Source organism: Ursus americanus, chromosome 14 (assembly GCF_024610735.1).
Source record: "Ursus americanus isolate L20-20 chromosome 14, mUrsAme1.1.p, whole genome shotgun sequence".
Lineage (NCBI taxonomy): Eukaryota > Metazoa > Chordata > Mammalia > Carnivora > Ursidae > Ursus > Ursus americanus.
In genome coordinates this window covers 52,859,470-52,876,505 of record NC_142140.1, presented here as the reverse complement: position 1 = coordinate 52,876,505, position 17,036 = coordinate 52,859,470, and the positions used below count along the sequence as shown (strand labels likewise).

The 17,036-nt window shown below is 54.3% G+C and overlaps 2 protein-coding genes across 3 annotated transcripts; one reads left to right on the top strand and one right to left on the bottom strand.

The window, feature by feature from the left end:
- The first annotated feature begins 5,114 nt into the window (after positions 1–5,114).
- On the top strand, positions 5,115–11,349 carry SHFL (shiftless antiviral inhibitor of ribosomal frameshifting). 2 transcript variants are annotated; one of them, XM_045774379.2, is made up of 8 exons: positions 5,115–5,412; positions 5,867–5,990; positions 6,186–6,235; positions 7,665–7,703; positions 7,874–8,023; positions 8,445–8,548; positions 8,663–8,817; positions 9,393–11,349. In XM_045774379.2, the coding sequence occupies exons 1-8, from the start codon at positions 5,392–5,394 to the stop codon at positions 9,620–9,622; spliced, it is 873 nt and encodes a 290-aa protein (XP_045630335.1). In that variant the 5' UTR covers positions 5,115–5,391; the 3' UTR covers positions 9,623–11,349. The 2 variants fall into 2 exon arrangements, with proteins under 2 accessions (XP_045630335.1, XP_087723414.1); XM_087867288.1 differs by lacking the exon at positions 6,186–6,235 and having other exon boundaries at positions 7,639–7,703.
- ANGPTL6 (angiopoietin like 6) lies at positions 9,656–16,127 on the bottom strand. The gene is made up of 6 exons (XM_045774378.2): positions 16,025–16,127; positions 12,624–13,266; positions 11,744–11,921; positions 11,009–11,196; positions 10,657–10,927; positions 9,656–10,098 (listed from the first exon to the last, which is right to left on the bottom strand). Exons 2-6 carry the CDS (start codon positions 13,257–13,259, stop codon positions 9,908–9,910), a joined length of 1,464 nt encoding a protein of 487 aa, XP_045630334.2. The 5' UTR covers positions 13,260–13,266; positions 16,025–16,127; the 3' UTR covers positions 9,656–9,907.
- Between the last annotated feature and the right edge of the window lie 909 nt (positions 16,128–17,036).

The window sequence follows — 17,036 nt, the reverse complement described above, 5'->3', positions numbered from 1 at the left end:
CCTGACTATGCTGCTTATATGCTGGGTGTCCTGCGTACTTAGTCACTCTGAAACTCAGATTCGTCGTCTGAAAAAGGGACAGTGACACGGAAGCCAGAAGGCAGAGGAATGAATGAATGACCCAAAGCCCTGAGGACACCCCACAGAAAGCCGGGCAGCCAGCAAGCCCTGGATACACTCCAGGTATTTCAGCCACTCTGATTTTTCCACTTACTGAATTCATTTGAGCAGAGCCCCCAAACATATTACCCAACCTTTGCACATAATGCATTCCTGGAAATGTGTTTGAAGCTGATTTCGCAAAACTCAAACAATAGATTTCTGTGCTATAAAGAACATCCCATTTACTAAGGACTATACCAAGTATGAAATCCCAAACTACTTTTTGTCTCTTAGGTGTCATTGTCCAAGATGTATTTCCAGGATTTCATATGTGTTATTTTTAAAAGTCATTGGATCTATCTTATTGTGTATTTTTTGGTCCTGCTTACGAAAGTGGTGGGAGCTTGTTGCAACCAAAAAATTCAATTGTTAGAGAAATATGCAATGCAGAAAGTAAAGGTAGTGTGAAGATCGCAGGCAGAAACACACACAAATGGTCGGGGTGTGTGCCCGGGGAACGGCCGTCCCGCCAAGATGTCAAAGCATCAGAATAGAGAACATGCAAAAAATGGTTAAAACGGCATGGATATTGCTTTGGTGGGTTTTGCCAAGTTGCCCTCCCCAAAGATTCTACCAAGAGATGCCCTTGCTAACAGTTTGGAGATTTCCTGTTTCCCCACACCTCCAACTCTGGGCATTTCCAAGTTTCCTCATTTGGTTAAACTGAAAAGAAATTGACTAGATTATGAAAAGCACACACATGCTCCAATTGTATCCATTACCTCCACAATTAAACTGGTCACTCAGTTTAAGCCTCAAAGGATCCCGCTGAAAGATTTGCTTCTTTTGGCATGAGCTTCCCTTCCCTCCACTTGCCCCCAACCCCAGTGGCCTTTAGCTTCCTGTAAAGCACCAAACCGCTTCCCACCTCATGTGCATAGACTACGCCTTTTCAACTAGGAAACTCTTACTCACCCTTCAGAGAGACCTAGAGTTAGGTTCCTTTTTTTTTTTTTTTTAAGATTTTATTTATTTATTTGACAGAGAGACAGCCAGTGAGAGAGGGAACACAGCAGGGAGAGTGTGAGAGGAAGAAGCAGGCTCCTAGCAGAGGAGCCCGATGTGGGGCTCGATCCCAGAACGCCTAGCCGAAGGCAGACGCTTAACGACTGCGTCACCCAGGCGCCCCTAGAGTTAAGTTCCTGAACCTGTTTTCCCATTTGTAATAATCTCACCCCCTTCGTGGGGGTGCTATGAGGATTACATGAAATACATAGTTTCAAACAACTTGGCACAGTGTTTCATAGTGTCAGGATTTCAGCTCAAGGGGCACCTCCTCTGGGAAGCCCTCCCTGACCACCCTGCCCAGGTCAGGTTCCCATGTGTTATCCTTTCTCATGGACCCCTCAGTGACTCTTTTTTGGTATATATCATAAATACAATATGGGAAACAAAAGCAGAAGAAAATAATTAAATTTCCTTACCACCTACAACCCATTGACAGGTCCTTGAAAAAGGCAAAGGGACATTCCTCTAGGGACTCAACCACCTCGGTGTTGACACTTTGCTAAGGGCAAAAGGCAATCCTAGCCCAACCCCCTCACCCCCAGGATCCTGTAAGTCTACTTTAACATATAAAAATTCTTTTGGAAACTTCCTTTATCTCTAACCCCCCCCCCCAAGAAACATGTTGGCAATCATCCCCAAGCATATGGCACACCCATATACATCTGAAGGGTCTCATAACTCAGGTTTTATTAGACGGTAATAAATGACCTTTTCCCAACAATAGCTAGCCCCCTCAAGGTCCTGGAAACCTTGCTTCCAAAATTCTTTAGAGACTTGCTATATCCCTAACCCCCTTCCAACTTGAATGTATGTAATGGGCCACTCCTCACGTCCCCAGTGCAGCTCCTTCTGCCCACGGTTCCTGTCCCTGTGCTTGAATAAAACCACCTTTTTGCACCAAAGACATCTCAAGAATTCTTTCTTGGCCCTCGGCTTCGAATCCTAACGTTCTTTCCTACATCAAACATAATAATTGCTTGTGAAATCATCTGCTTTGTGTTTCTCTTTACCATTAAGACCATGAGCTCTGGAAGGGTAGAAATGGTGCCCAGCACCACGCTTGCCACCGTAAGAGGCACTTGATGCTTGTCTACCAAATTAACGAATGTGATGAGGGAGCAGAAGGCTAGCTGAGGACAAAGCCCAGGCTGACACCCCCTCCTCCCCCTCTCCCCCTCCTGGGTAGAATCAGTGCGATGTTCCTCCAGGAAACTTCCAACTTATCTTAATGTTAATGCTTTGCTAGAGGAAAAAACATACTTAGCTTGATAATAGGCAGGCCTCCAGGATCCCGAGGATCTTCTTTAGCATATGAAAGTCCTTCTGGACACCTCCCTTTGTCCTTACCTCCCTCATCCTCCCATAGTATACAATCAATTGCTCCTCACAATCCCAGTGCCGCTCTTTCTGCCTTCGGGTCCTGTCCCCGTGCTTTTACAAAACCACCATTTTGCACCAGAGACGTCTCAAGAATTCTTTCTTGGCAATCGGCTCCGGACCTCACCCCACCACACCTCACCGACATTCCAAAACTACATCAAATGGATGGATCAGTAAGGGTTCAGTCTTTGACTCAATTATACCAACATGTCAGAGGCTACACTTTTTTTTTAATATAAGATTTATTTATTTGAGAGAGAGAGAAAGAGGCAGACTGGGAGGAGGTGCAGAGGGAGAAGGAGTGAGAATGTCAAGCAGACTCCCCACTGGGTGCAGAGCCCACTTGGGGGCTCGATCTCACAACTCTGACACCAGGAACTGAGCTGAAGTCAAGAGTGGAACGTTTAACCCACTGAGCCACCCAGGCGCCCCTCCGAGGCTGCTTCTTATCACTGTTACTAGCACATCTATTTTCTCCCTATCCACACCTTTCTAGAAAGGCAAACGATAAAATGCAGTAATGCTCCTACCACAGCACAAACTAGCCGCGGGTGGCCAGCCCAAGATGGACACAAAGCTCAGAAAACTGTTGTGGGTAAGCAGCGCCCCCATGTGATCGCTGGAAATGTTTGTTTCTCTGTCCATCTACAATTGCCAAAATTCAATACTCTGGTTCTATCTTCTGTTCGTCCTTCCGAATCAACTGCCCTGAGAAGCTGACACCATGGCTGCCTCCCTTGCTCTCCCTGCCTTCCGGTGCAGCCAGTGAGAGGCTCCAGCAGGAGATGGGAGGATGGGAGCCCGCAGAAGGTGGGGTCTTGCTTCCCCTCTGGATCTAGTGACTCAATTTTAACATACAAAAGATGGCGGTGGAAATGATGCTGTGTGACTTCCAACACTAGGTCATAAAAGCTGCAACTCCCACCTGGCTTTTCTTCTCTTGTTGGATCCCCCTGCCCTGGGGAGGCCAGCTGCCAAGTTGGGGGTACACTCAAGCAGCCCAAGGAGGGAGGAATTGAGCCATCCCACCAACAACCAGCACCATGTTGAATGAGCCATCTTGGAAGCAGACCCTCCAGCCCCAGTCAAACATTCAGGTGACTGCAGCCCTGGCCAACATCTTGACTACAGTATTTATGAGAGACCCTGAGCCAGAAAGTCCAGCAAAACCGTTCCCAGATTCCTGATGCACAAAAGCTGTATGAGACAGTTCGATGCTCAGTGCCTGGAACAGTGCCTGGCGCAGAGTAAGAGCTCCAGATGATGGCCATTATTGTGAGAATCCAGCGGACCTGGAGGTGCCTGGGTGGCTCAGTCAGTTAAGCATCCAACTCTTGGTTTCCTCTCAGGACATGACCTCAGGATTGTGAGATCGAGCCCTGCATCTGGCTCATGCTGGGCGTGGAATTTGCTTAAGATGCTCTCTCTCCCTCTTCCTCTGTTCCCCCCCCCCCCAAGGCGCGCACCCGCTCTCTCTCTAAAAAAAAAAAAAAAAAAGAATCTAGCAGATCTGGTTCATGTTGGAGCTGGATTGGTTTCCCACCTGTTTTCCTGCCTGCTTGTCACCCACCCTGCCTGCGACCTCCCTCTCCACTGGGTAAATAGTAATTACATCCTATATATTATATATACAGTATATATGTATAACAAGAGAGCCCCTCCAGGCTTCTCCCCTCCCTTCAGGATAAAATTCTAGGTCCTCCATGCAGCCTACAGGCCCCCCTCCCTGCTTGAAAGTCCACATTTAGCCACAAAGAACCATGAACTGTTCATACTCACTAATAGGCTCCAGACGGGGTGCACAGACCCCCAAACAAAGCTTTGGAGGTCAAGTAGAAAACATTAGAACGCCTATATTTTATAATCTCCATTTTTTTGGTGTCTTTGTTAAAGAATATCTTTACGTAATAGGGGCGCTTGGTTGGCTCAGGGGGTGGAGCATGTGACTCCTGATCTCAGGGTCACGAGTTCAAGCCCCACCTTGCGTGTGGAGCCGACTTTAGGGAAAAAAAAAGAGTGCTAGCCAAGAGGATGCTCAACCTTCCAATTTACAGTGCAGATTCCTAGGAACCCCCAGACTACAGGCTGCTGCCGGACTCCTAGGGACCAGTAACCTCTATTTTTAACAAGCATCTTCCCCTTCGCCCAACTACCTGCTCCTTTGGCTGTGGTACACAGTAGGTGGCCCAGTGACTCGTTAGCCTACCCCATGCCAGGTGCTACTGCCCGCTCTACCCGGGTCTCGAATCCTGGCAGACACACACAACCAAGATGTAGCCACTGTATCATCCCATTTTACAGAGGAGTAAACTGAGGTTCAGAAAGGAGACGTAGCCGCGTAAGAGACTCAGAGCGAGCAGCGGACCCAGGTCCTAATTAGTGTCCGATTCCTGAGGGAGGGGAGGAAAGAGAGCGATGAAATGGGGGAGCGCGAGCCCAAGGGGGCACGGAGATTCGCAGCGGCCTTCCGATGCGGCCCCGCCCCCACAAGGGACGTGAAGACGCGGACCCCGCGCAGCGTGGGGACATGTGACCGACTGCAGAGGCCGCGCCGCCTCCACCGCCCGAGGTCCGCGCGCTCCGCCGCAGGGTGCAGACCCCTGGCGCCCGCCCGGGTCTGGGGCGCAAGAGCAGAGGCGGAGCCGGGGCGGAGCCAGAGCGCCCCGTCCACCCCATCACCCCCCGCAAACGAAAGCGAAAGAGGGGGCCGGGAAGGAAGGGCGGGGCCGCCCGGAGGCCCCGCCCCCTGCCCTGCGCGGCTGCTGGACCCGCGGGCGCGCCCAGGTAGGGGGCTCCGAGCGCGCAGTGCGGACCCTCGCGGGAACCTGCGCCGCCGCCACCATGTCTCAAGAAGGTGTGGAGGTAGGAGATGGCCTCGGCTGAGCCGGGGGGCTCGCGAGAGGCGCCGGGGAGGGGCCGGGGGTACGGAGGGGGCTTCGCAGTTTCTGGGGACTCCATCCGAAGCCCAAACCTTCCCCCAGGCTGGCACTCGCCCCCCTCGGAAAGGAGAATGACCGCCACATCTCCCAGAGTGAGATGCGGCCTCCTCGAGGAAAAGCGGGGGCTGCAGGGTCAAGGGTCAGAGGCCAGGGGTTACCTGGTCGGCCTCCTCCCTTAGCCTGGAACGCTCTCCCCAGTCCGCTCCCTCCCCCAGTGCCCCGTGGGGACTTTGGCTTTTTACAGGAAATGCCGTAGAGAGATGGGGGGGGGGCAAAACCAAGGGTCAAGTTCGGGCTGGGAGAAGGATGCCCAGAGATGGAGGAGGGGCAATCGCTCCACTCCTTACCCGATCGGAACCCCCCTTTGCCCACCCAAGCTGGAGAAAAGCGTCCGGCGCCTCCGGGAGAAGTTTCATGGGAAGGTATCCTCCAAGAAGGCGGGGACTCTGATGAGGAAATTTGGCAGCGACCACACGGGAGTGGGGCGCTCCATCGTGTACGGTGAGCCAGCTGGGGTCCCGGCCCTGGTAGGGGTTGGGAGCGGGGAGCGCGCAGAGGAGGTGTGGTCTGCGTTAAGGGTAGGAAGAGGCGCTGAGATCATCTCCTGAGAAGGGTCTATATAGGGGCTCTGGGGGACCCTGAAACTCCCATAAGATCCTTCAAGGACCTTTTACTTACACTTACTCTTGCCACCAGGGGTAAAACAGAAAGATGGACAGGAACTGAGTAATGACCTGGATGCCCAGGTAAACTGCCCCCCATCCCCTCAAAGGATGGGGTAGCTGGGGAGGGGGAACAGAAGGGACCTGGCGTATCCGTGATGAGCCCCTTCTGTGCACCACCAGTCCCCAGTTCATGATCCCCATTCACTTACTCACCTTTCAGTCATGTATCCGACCAGGGAGCCTGCAAACTGTAGGCACTCTTTACATGTTGATGGTATTAAGTGGGAGAGAGAGACACGAAACTAGGCAGTGAAACAAATCAGGATTAGTGTCACTATAGAGGACCCCTGGAGGTCAGGAAAGGCTTCCTGGAAGGGCTGGTGCCAGGTCTTCAAGGCTGAGGAGAAGTGATCCTGGGAAGTGGGGGTGTTGGACAGAGTCTTCCTGGAAGAGGGAACAGAGTGAGCAAAGGAACATGCAGACAGGCTAGGATAAACAGGAAATGGGGGAAGAGAGGGGGGCAGGGGGGCCCATGTGATAATTGAATGAATGAATGAATGAATGAATGAATGAAAGGCTTTGAGGCACAGGTGCAACATTGCTACTTTACCCCTTAAATGACTTTGGTGGCCAGCGCACTGTGGATTTCACCTGCCTGAAAGGCCCCTCCCATAGTTGCTAAAGAGTATAATAAGGTATGTATTGTATTCTTTACATTTACACATGTAAAGGGTATGATAAAGATAATGGGAGGCGCGCCTGGCTGGCTCAGTCCAGGGAGCACGCGACTCTCTCAGGGTCAGAGTTCCAGCCCCATGTTTGGTGTGCAGCCTACTTAAAATAAAAATAATAATAATAGGAAAATGAGCACTCCCCCTGCAGTGGGGTTTCCTTGAATTTCATCCCCATACTGATCCGTTGGACAGGTCCTATTACTTATCATGTCCATTTTACAGACAAGGGAACTGAGAGAGTGGTGAAGTTACTTGCCAGGATCACAGAGCAAGCAGGTGGCAGCTGGTATTTAAACCATGGCGCGGCTCTGAGATGCCCCTCATTAGGGATGCAGGGGGAGTGGTTTGGCTGCGCTCCACCTGCATCTATCTGAATCCAGAGCCCAAGCACTTAGCCTGAAGCAACATAGGCTCAAAGAGGCAACCGGTCACAATGCCACCAAGTGTGTGGCATTTACCAGCAGGAAGGGAGCATGCGGTCCAAGCCTGTTTCAGCCATGCTCACTCAGGGTGATCTGGGGCAATCCCTCTCCCAGCTCAGCCTCGGTTTCTCTGTCTGAGCAGTGGGGATAATAGGTGTGCCCCCCACTCAAGGCAACTGTGAGGATAACTGAGGTCACGCCTCTAGCCCTCTATAAGCTCCTCCTGAGTTAGGGACTCCCTACTCAGATGGGGTCAGTAGCCTGCCTCCCCGTCTCGGAGCCCACCCCAACAAATAATAGTAAAAAGAGGTCTGATCGGCATCCCCAGTTTCTGCCCCTGATGTCTCCACCCAGGACCCACCAGAGGACATGAAGCAGGACCAGGACATCCAGGTGAGTCCAGGGTGAGGGATAGGGGCAGGTGGAGTGAGGAGGACGTCCACGGGGGAGAGTGGAGGGCATCCATGGGTGAAGAGGGGAGACATATATGTAGAGGGAAGAGGGCTGATGTGTGTTTATGTTTGCGGAGGAGGCATGACCACCCTTTTGTCCCCATCGTACAGGATGTGGCGACCTCCCTCCTGCCACTGACAGAAGCCAACCTCCGCATGTTCCAGCGTGCCCAGGAAGACCTCATTCCCGCCGTGGATCGGCAGTTTGCCTGCTCCTCCTGTGACCACGTCTGGTGGCGGCGCGTACCCCAGCGGAAGGAGGTGACAACCCAATCCCCCTCCGTATCCACACCTCTGACCTAAGACTATCATATTAACCCCTGAGAGCCCAGCCCCTGACCTGTAGTCTCAGAGCTCCACCTCCGTCTCAGACCCCATCCCTCCGACTCTCCAGCTCCACCCTTACCCCAGAGCATGACCTCTGACTCCGCAGTTTGACAGCTACCACAGAAAGCAAACCTGACCCCAAAACCACAATCCCAAGTCTGGATTCGGAACCCCCTGATCAGTGGTATGCTTCTGGTAAATGCTGAGTAGCCCAGCTAGTGCAGGGAGGTGGCGGGAGAACCCCCGATTTTTAGTGTTTGCCAATTTCCGTGGGTACCTATTCCCACTGTGGCCAGTATTGAGCTCCTGAGGTGCCCCTCTGACAGCGAGCCTCCTCCCCACTCTACACACCCAGGTGTCCCGGTGCAGGAAATGCCGAAAGCGCTATGAGCCGGTGCCCTGTGACAAGATGTGGGGTGTTGCTGAGTTCCACTGCCCGAGGTGTCGGCACAACTTCCGGTGAGGGTGCTGACCCCCACCCCACCCTCCCCCCTACCCTACCCACCCCTGCCCTGCCCCCACCCTGGCCCAGGCCTTACCTTTGGACCCTCACAACCCTGCCCGCCCCCCCAGGGGCTGGGCACAGATGGGGTCCTCATCCCCCTGCTACGGGTGCGGCTTCCCCGTGTATCCAACACGGATCCTCCCTCCACGCTGGGACCGGGACACCGACCGCCGCAGCACCCACACCCACTCCTGCTCAGCTGCCGATTGCTACAACCGGCGAGGTGAGGGCCTGGCATGTCCCCCGTGACCTCCCCCCACTTGGGGCAGTTTACTTGACCTTGACTCCTACGACATCCGCCTCTAGGGCCTCACATACCAAGGTCCCTGCCTGTTTCTTCCACGTGCCTCCTGAGGCCTCGGTCCCCAGAGCCACTTAGCTCATCCCGTGGCATCAGCCCTCCTTTCGCATCTTCCATGGCCGCCCCCAGTCTCCGTGGCCTACAACACCAGGCCACCCAAGACCCTGCCCCTCCTAATATCCACCCAATATCCATCAGCCACATTCTGTGGTCTTGCCCCGGAGGCTCAGTGGTTTTACCCCAGTGTTTCGTGGCCTCAGCCTCTGCCCCTGTGGTCTCTGTGTTCTTGGTTCCTGTGTTGTGTCCTGTAGTCTCAAGTGATGCCCACGTCCCTGGGTCTGTCGTGGCTTCAACACCTGGGACTTCCATCTCTGAGTTTCCTGTAGCTCGGGCCCCAGCCCCTCCCCTCTTCAGAGCGCCCCATGGCTGCAGCCCCTTTGCCCCCAGAGTCTTAAGTGGCCTCAAGCTCCACGGCCTCAGAACATCTCCCTCCCCAGAGCCCCACATGCCTGGGACGTCGTGCGCACACCCCAAGAGCCGGAAGCAGAACCACCTGCCCCAAGTCCTGCACCCCAGCAACCCCCACATCAGCAGTGGCTCCACTGTGGCCACCTGCCTGAGCCAGGGGGGCCTCCTGGAAGACCTGGACAACCTCATCCTGGAGGACCTAAAGGAGGAGCTGGAGGAGGAAGAGGAGGAGGAGGAGGAGGGCGGGCACGGGGAGTGACCCCTGACGGGCAGATGCAAACCAGACACGCTCTGTGGAGATTTTGTGCTGTTATAAAATTTGAGCTCAAACTGAGATCTAGACGCCCTTGGGGAGCCATTTGGGTCTGAGATAATCGGCAGGGGGATTCCCGGGTCCCGTTTTCAGGGCCCTGGGGAGCAAAGCAAAAACAGGACGGGCTGTGGGGCGTGGCCCACATTAAGTGTCAAAGCAGGTGTGGCCAGGACAACTTAGGCTCCTGCTGACAAACATCCCCTGGGACCTGGGGGACAGATGGACAGATGGTCACAGCCTCAGAGGCCGGATCAGCATGGCAGCCTTCTTGAGAGAGTAAGCCCCGCCACGAAACTCGGCCCAGTAGACACCATCTTGGTACCGGCTGCGGTAATGGCCACCGTGGTGCCACACGCCATTGAGGTTCGAGTGGGCACAGGCATGGTACCACCAGCCTCCCCGCTGGTACAGGGCACAGTTACCTGAGGAGAGAGAAAAACCCATATCCTGTCACCAAAATAAAAGCCTCTACCACTACCTCACTAGGGCAAGGCTTTTGTCAGGCATCCCCTGGTCCTTCTCACTCTTACTGAATATAACCTTGATCTCCTCTCCAGAGTAACAGCCCTGGCCCCCATTTTCTTTTTTATAGTAATAGCTTTAATTCCTTCCCTATCGCCCTTCCAAAGTACAAGTTACACCTTTTCCATCCTTTCTGGAAACGAGGAGCTCTACCTTTACTGGGGGAAAAAATCTTACCTACTTTCTTTCTAGAATAAGACTCCAAGCTCTCCCTACCTTTCACCAGAATAGGAATCTTGACTCTTTGACTCTATTAGGAAGGAATTTGCCTCATTAAAGAAGGAATCTAGGCTCTCCATCCCCTCACCAGAATAAAAGTCCTCTCCTCTGTTCTCTTGCTTACCCTGATCCTTGCCAGAGGGAAGTCTCACCCCACTCCTTTTCATTCTTTTCCTTCCTTCCTTAGGAGTCCCACCTCCTCTGTCCCTACTCCCCACCAGAATAAGAGCTCTCCTTACCAGAATAGGAGTCTCGGTCCCTATCCACGGTGCTGAAAGGCTTGTCATTGTGCCAGGAAAGAGAGTCTCCAGCATCTCCATGGTACTGGCCAAGCCGAAGGCGATAGTGGTCGCTCTCAGGCTCCAAAGAGAAACCATCATAATGGGCACGTGCCCCACGCCCTCCCCAGTCCTCCAGAAGCACCAGTAACTCATGGTCCCCACGGCTGGTCAGCTGATGCACAGGTTCCAGGCCCAGCCAGTATTCCCCATCAGGCTGCCCAAAGCCCACCTGGCAGGACAGGGAAGTCAGAAGGTCAGAAGCAGGTCCCCTACCCTCCGCCCAGCCCTGCCCCTACCCACCTGCACCCACCTTGTAGTGCTGCCAGGTGGTGAAGAAGTTAACAGAGCCATCTTGCCGCCTCTGGATCACAGTCCAGCCTCCACCCTCCAGCTGCTGCTCACACCACACTGACACTACGTGCCGGCCCAGTCGCAGCTCATACACGCCGCTCTGCCCATGGCCCGCCTGGTGGGCCTCTGCACAATCCTGCCATGGACCTGTGGATACAGCGATGGGGAAGACACAACCTGGACCAACCAACCCCTTACTGGGATAGAAGTCCTGATTCTCATCCCCTCACCGAAATAGCAATCCTGTCGCTCCCATTCTCTGACCAAAATAAGAGCCCCAATATCCGTTTCCTTACATGAGTTAAGACTAGTTCATTCTTTTCTCACTACAGCAAATGTGGAGCCTGGGGTACTTAAATCCTGGTTCTACAATAGCGCCAAAATAGAAATCCTGAACACGACACTATGAACTAGCTTAAATGCTTACCAATAAGCAGTCCTAAATTCCCTGTCCCCCGATCAAAGGAAAAGTACCTCCTTTCCTGTTTTCATACCACAGTAAGAATTTTGGTCTTTATCAGAATGAGAGCCATAGCTCCTTGTTCCATCACCAGAATAAAAGCATCATTTTCTCCAGTCTCCTCACCATGAGAGAAACCTGCCATTAAAATCCTTGCTCCTCTTTCCCTCTATCCACACTGCACTGGGAATCCCCTAGCTCCTCACGCCCTCAACAGTCCTGCCCTCATCTTACCTGTTGGCTTGGTGGGGACAGCAGAGTGCCCTGCGGGCAGGGGAGAGGCCAAGGGCCCCTGCTGTCTCAGGGTCTGGTCTCTCTGGGGCTCTGGAGCTGGGTGTAGCTTCCTGCTGGTGTCATTAATGCCACCCACCAGACTGACAGGAACCACAGGCACCAGGGGTGGTGGCAGGACCTGGGGTGACCAAGAGACTCAGATGTGATTGCAATAGCCTTCAGTTGAAAAAAGACACTGGGCCCCTAAATCCCCCAACACCCAGATGGGTGGGAGATCAGGCACAGGCATGTCCCAGCCCTGGAACTGATACTCCCCAAAGCCTAACTCTGGCTGTCAAGAGCAGAGCTGGGCCTAAATTCCCACTCCGGTGTTCACAGCTGAACTGATCTGTGCCTCTGACACTCCTTTTCTGTAAAGTAGGGATAATGAGAGTACCTCCAACAATGAGTATTAACATAGAATCCTCCCAACAGCCCTGTAAGTTGTGGGTTGTCACAGAGCAACAATCTTATGCAAAATTAGGGCCAGCCATGTTCCAGAATTAAGGATAACATGGCAGCAGTTAGAAAGAGTAACACAGGGCAGGTATTTATATCGCGTAACACCTCCATAACATGGGTCTTTGGTCTTTACATAGTAATATGCTTAATTACAGGCTCTACGAATATTTATACCAAGTGGATAAGTAAAGGTTTTAAGTAGCCACCAGTCGCGTTCTGACCCAAATGAGCTGTGGGAGGAGAGGTAGGAATCTGGTTTTTGGAGCTTTTCGGATTTCAAAGCTGCGGATCAGAGATCGCGCGTGGGGTCGCTGGGGTCTCCTGTTACAAATGCTGCACACAGGAAGTGACTACGATTCCCGGCGAGCTTAGAGGTTACCTGCTGCTGCCCGCCGGTGCCCCCCGGGCACAGGCGCTCCAGGCGGGCGATGAGGCCACTCTGCTGGGTGACCAGCTGCGCCAGCTCCCGGAACTTGACATCCAGCTGGTGGAAGCGGGCGGCGGCGCGCTGCGCCTCCGCTGACACGTTGAGCACGCGCTCCCCAAGCAGCGCCAGCAGCGCAGCGGGCTCCGCCCCCGGGCCTGGCACCGCCCCCGGGCCTGGCACCGCCCCCGGGCCTGGCACCGCCCCCGGGCCTGGCACCGCCCCCGGGCCTGGCACCGCCTCGTGCTGCAGCTGCGCGCGCAACTGGCCCAGGCGCGCGCTCAAGCCGCGGCTCTCTTTGCGCAGCGCGCGCACCTCTCCCGCCACGGCGCCGTCGGCCGCTGCCAGCCGCTGAAGTTCGCGCAGCAGCTCCTCGTGGCGGCCCACGCGCATGCGCAGCGCCGCCACCTCGCTGGCGTTCACAGCCTCCGCGGCCGGGCGTGCGGCTGACGGCCCGCTCCAGCACACGGCGCCCGTGAACTTCTGCTGCGGCAGCACGAAGGTGTAGGTGCAGCGCGGGGCCCCCGCCCGCGCCCACGTCGCACCCAGCAGGAGCAGCAGCTGCAGCGTGCGCAGCGGAGGCGCCGACATGGCAGACCTGCAGGCAGAAGACGAACGCGAAGGAGGCGAGAGCCGGGAGCCTAGCCTGGGTCCCCAGCTCTCAGGCTGGGCCAAACCTGCGTTGCTCCAGGTCCACACAGGCTCGCTCTCCCCCCACCCCAGCCCCTCCGCTCCCCCGCCCACAGGCTGGAAATGCCCTAATGGGATCCCACCCTGGCCTCTCCATTGAGTTTCAGGTGCCCTGCGGGACAGCATGTCGTGCATTCATTCAACAAGTGCACACTGAGTGCTTGCTGTGTGCCAGCCTCACTTCTAGGAATACCGTAGGGAACAAAACACAAAAATTCCTGCCCTGATGGGCAAGGAACAAAGTAAATAAACTATAGGAATTAAGACAGTGTATTAGACGGTGCTAAGATAGCAGTAAAACAGCGGAGGGATGTGGGGATCTGGGCCCTGGCAATTTGAAAGGAAGGAAGACCTCCTGGAGGAGGTGACATTTGCACAAACACCTGAAGGAGGTGAGGGAGGAAGTAATGCGGATGTCTGAGGGTGAAGAGCATCCCTGCCAGGGGAACACCAAATGCAAAGGCCCTGAGGCTGGATGGTTCCTGATGTATTAAAGGAACTTCTGGGAGGCTGGAGCAGAAGCAGAGGGAGAATGGGTGGGAAGAGGTGAGGTGGGGTGAGAGGTAAGTCTCACCAACTCAGTCTAGCAGCAGACACCCCATCTCCCACATCCTCAGTCAAAACCCCAGAATCATCCCTGTCTCCTCTCTTTTCATAGCAGATTCAACCTATCAGCCAGGCCTGTCAGCTCTTCTGTTTAGACCCCGAATTCCTCCACATCCCCCACAATCATCACCCTCCAACGTGATTCCAGCTCAAGACACCATCTGGATTTCCTTAAAGCAGCTGCCCCCCAGGGCTCCAGTTGTTCATCGTCAACCTCTGGTCTGTTTCTCCCACAGCTGCCAGAGTCAGCCGTGTCTCTCCCTTTCCTAGAACCCTTCATGGCCCCCAACTCACTCAGAGCAAAAGCCCAAGTCTTCCTATGCTCCACAAGGCCCTGCATCCTCTTCCCGTCCCCTCCTTGCCTTCTTCTCCCTCCCACTCACCCTTCACGTCACTGTTCCAGGCACACTGACCTCCTTGCGAGTCCTTAAACACACCAGGGACAGTCCTGCCTCAGGGCCTTTGCCCTTGCTGTCTCCTCACCCTAGAACATTCTTCCCAGAATTTTTTTTTTAAGATTTTATTTATTTATTTGACACAGAGGGAGAGAAAGAGAGGAGTCACAAGTAGGCAGAATGGCAGACAGAGGGAGAGAGAGAAGCAGACTCCCCCCTGAGCAGGGAGCCCAACGCAGGGCTCGAATCCAGGACTCTGGGATCATGACCAGAGCCGAAGGCAGATGCTTAACAGACTGAGCCACCCAGGCTCCCTGTCTTCCCAGAATTTTAACATGGCTCCCTCTCTCTCCTTATTCAGAAGCCCTCCCTCCCAACCCCATTTAGCCTTGCTCCTCCTGGGCACTCCCTATCACAGTCCAACTTTTTCATTTTAGCATATGTCACTCTCCGAAATTGCCTCATTTGTTTGCCATTGTTTATTATTTGAATTCCTCCACCGAAACATCAGCTCTCAGAGGCTGAGTCTGGGTTTTGTTCAGTGCCTGGTGCCACCCACATGGCCCTCAACACCCACATTCCCCAGGTCGGCCCCTCCCGAGTGTTTCCCCGGCTTACATAGGTGAGCTCCTACAAGTATCTTCACTTCAAGACATGTACTGAGGCCACCTACCCTGGCCCCCATTGCCTTTAGTCTTGGGGTTTGCCCACCTGCAGCCTCTCAGACAAGGACATACATGCCTCTCACATACACTTGCCCGCACTCAGGACATGTCTCACATGTCCACACATCACCTCCATACGGCCCAAGTTCCACGATGTCCAAAGCCAGACATCCTGGTGGCCACACAGGTTCATGCCCTGGGGTCTTCATTGTCACGCACATTGCCTTGTTCACACATTCAGCAAGCACTCCTTTAGTGACTGTTGTGTGCCGAGAGCTGTTCCAGGTAATGGGGACACAGCCATGATTAACACAGACAAAAAAAAATCCCTGCCCTCACAGAGTCAACATCCCGGTGGGGAAGCAGATGGTGGGTAGGTCAGAGGGTGGTTAAGTGTTTAGGAGAACATTCAAGTAAGGAAGGGGGTGGGAGTCCCGGGATGAGGGGCCATTTTAAACAGAGGGGTCAGGACTCACTAAGATGACACTTGAGCAAAGACCTGAAGAAAGAGAGAAGGGTAAGAGCATTCCAGGCAGAGGGAACAGCAAGTGTGAAGGCCCTGAGCTAAGACCTTGCTTGATGTGCCCAGGGAATACCAGGGAGGCCTGTAAAACAGGAACAGAGTGAGCAAGGGGGAGAGCGGGAGGAGGTGAGGGCAGGGAGGGAACGGGGCAAAATGGGCAGGGCTTCATGGGCCTCAACAGGACCTGGGCTTTTACTCTGAGGTGGAACCAGAGGCTTCTGAGCTGGAGAAAGGCATGTTCACTCTCATACTTGCACAGCAAGCAGGAGCTCTCCTTGCCCCCTCCTGGAAGACACCAGGCCCCCCACAAAGGGATGGACCACACACCCTGGATCTAGACTGTGTGTGTGCGACATCTCCCGCCTTCCAAGATTTCAACCTGGGGTAAGAAGGAGGCCTGGGGAAGCCCGGGTCTCCAAACAGCCAAAAATCAGCCTCCACCTGCCCTCCTACCCTCCTGCCCTCTTGCCCTCTCACCTCTCAGGAACAAGACCCTGAGTCTGGCAAGGCTCGAAGCAGACACAAGAAGTCCCAGGAGGAGCCGGGGGTCCAGCAGGAGCCTCTAAGTGAGGATGGGGAGAGGCTGGTGGGAGAGCAGGGATGAGGAGGCTTGGTAACCACCCCTGTCCCCCCAGAGCCTGGGATTAGAACTGTGGTGCTGAGTCCAGGAGCTCCAACTGTAAATATTTAGCATTTCCCGCATGAGAACAGAGGCAGAATTGCCAGATCCCCCTGCCCAGGCCAGCAGAGCCTGATAACACAGGTCAGCGTTCCGGACGTTCCCCCCACAGCAGAGCACAGAGCGTGGGAGGCTGCAGGCCCCAGGAGGCCAGAGGAATTCCAGCCTCAAAAGACACACACACACCACAGGGAAAGACGTTGACAGCAGACATCAGCAGCACCTGCTGCATCAGGCATGACTCTCCACTCCACACCTTTGATCTCAGTTAGTCTTCGAAACCTGAGCTGGTTTCTTCTGTATGCAGCTGCATTTCACAGCAGGGAAAACTGAGCCTGAGAGAGGGTGAGGGACTTGTCCGCAGTCACACGGCTGGACAATGATGGGACTCAGCCCAGGTAACTCGGCTCCGGCATTCACACACGTATAACCATAACCCTCACACACACCCAGGCGCCCATAACAGTGTGGACACAAAGACGCACGCGGATAGCCAATGAGACATGCAAACCGCTGCACAGAGCCGCAAAGATAGCCAGATGGAATGTGTGTGTGCGTGTGTGTGTGTGCGTGCGGATTTGCCTGGCATGGGCACATAGAAAGACACAACTGGAAACACAGCAGAGATTCCGGCAGCAACTGTGTGTTCAAAATATGGCTGCACACACACACGGCACGACTTCCAGGAAAATACCCTGTGGGTGAAGTACATCTGTTCTGTGTGTCAGACACATACACACCGGCACACACAGAGGTGCTAAGTAGGTGAACCCCTGGCACCCGCCCACCCGCCCACCACGGAGCACAGGT

Coding starts and splice junctions, on each gene's coding strand:
- SHFL (XM_045774379.2), top strand. CDS start 5,392: ATGTCTCAAGAAGGTGTGGAG. Junction 7,704..7,873: donor AGCAGGACCAGGACATCCAG/GTGAGTCCAGGG, acceptor CCCATCGTACAG/GATGTGGCGACCTCCCTCCT. Junction 8,549..8,662: donor AGGTGTCGGCACAACTTCCG/GTGAGGGTGCTG, acceptor CCGCCCCCCCAG/GGGCTGGGCACAGATGGGGT.
- ANGPTL6 (XM_045774378.2), bottom strand. CDS start 13,259: ATGTCGGCGCCTCCGCTGCGCACGCTGCAGCTGCTGCTCCTGCTGGGT. Junction 11,197..11,743: donor TGTCCCCACCAAGCCAACAG/GTAAGATGAGGG, acceptor CTGTATCCACAG/GTCCATGGCAGGATTGTGCA. Junction 10,928..11,008: donor CCACCTGGCAGCACTACAAG/GTGGGTGCAGGT, acceptor CTGTCCTGCCAG/GTGGGCTTTGGGCAGCCTGA.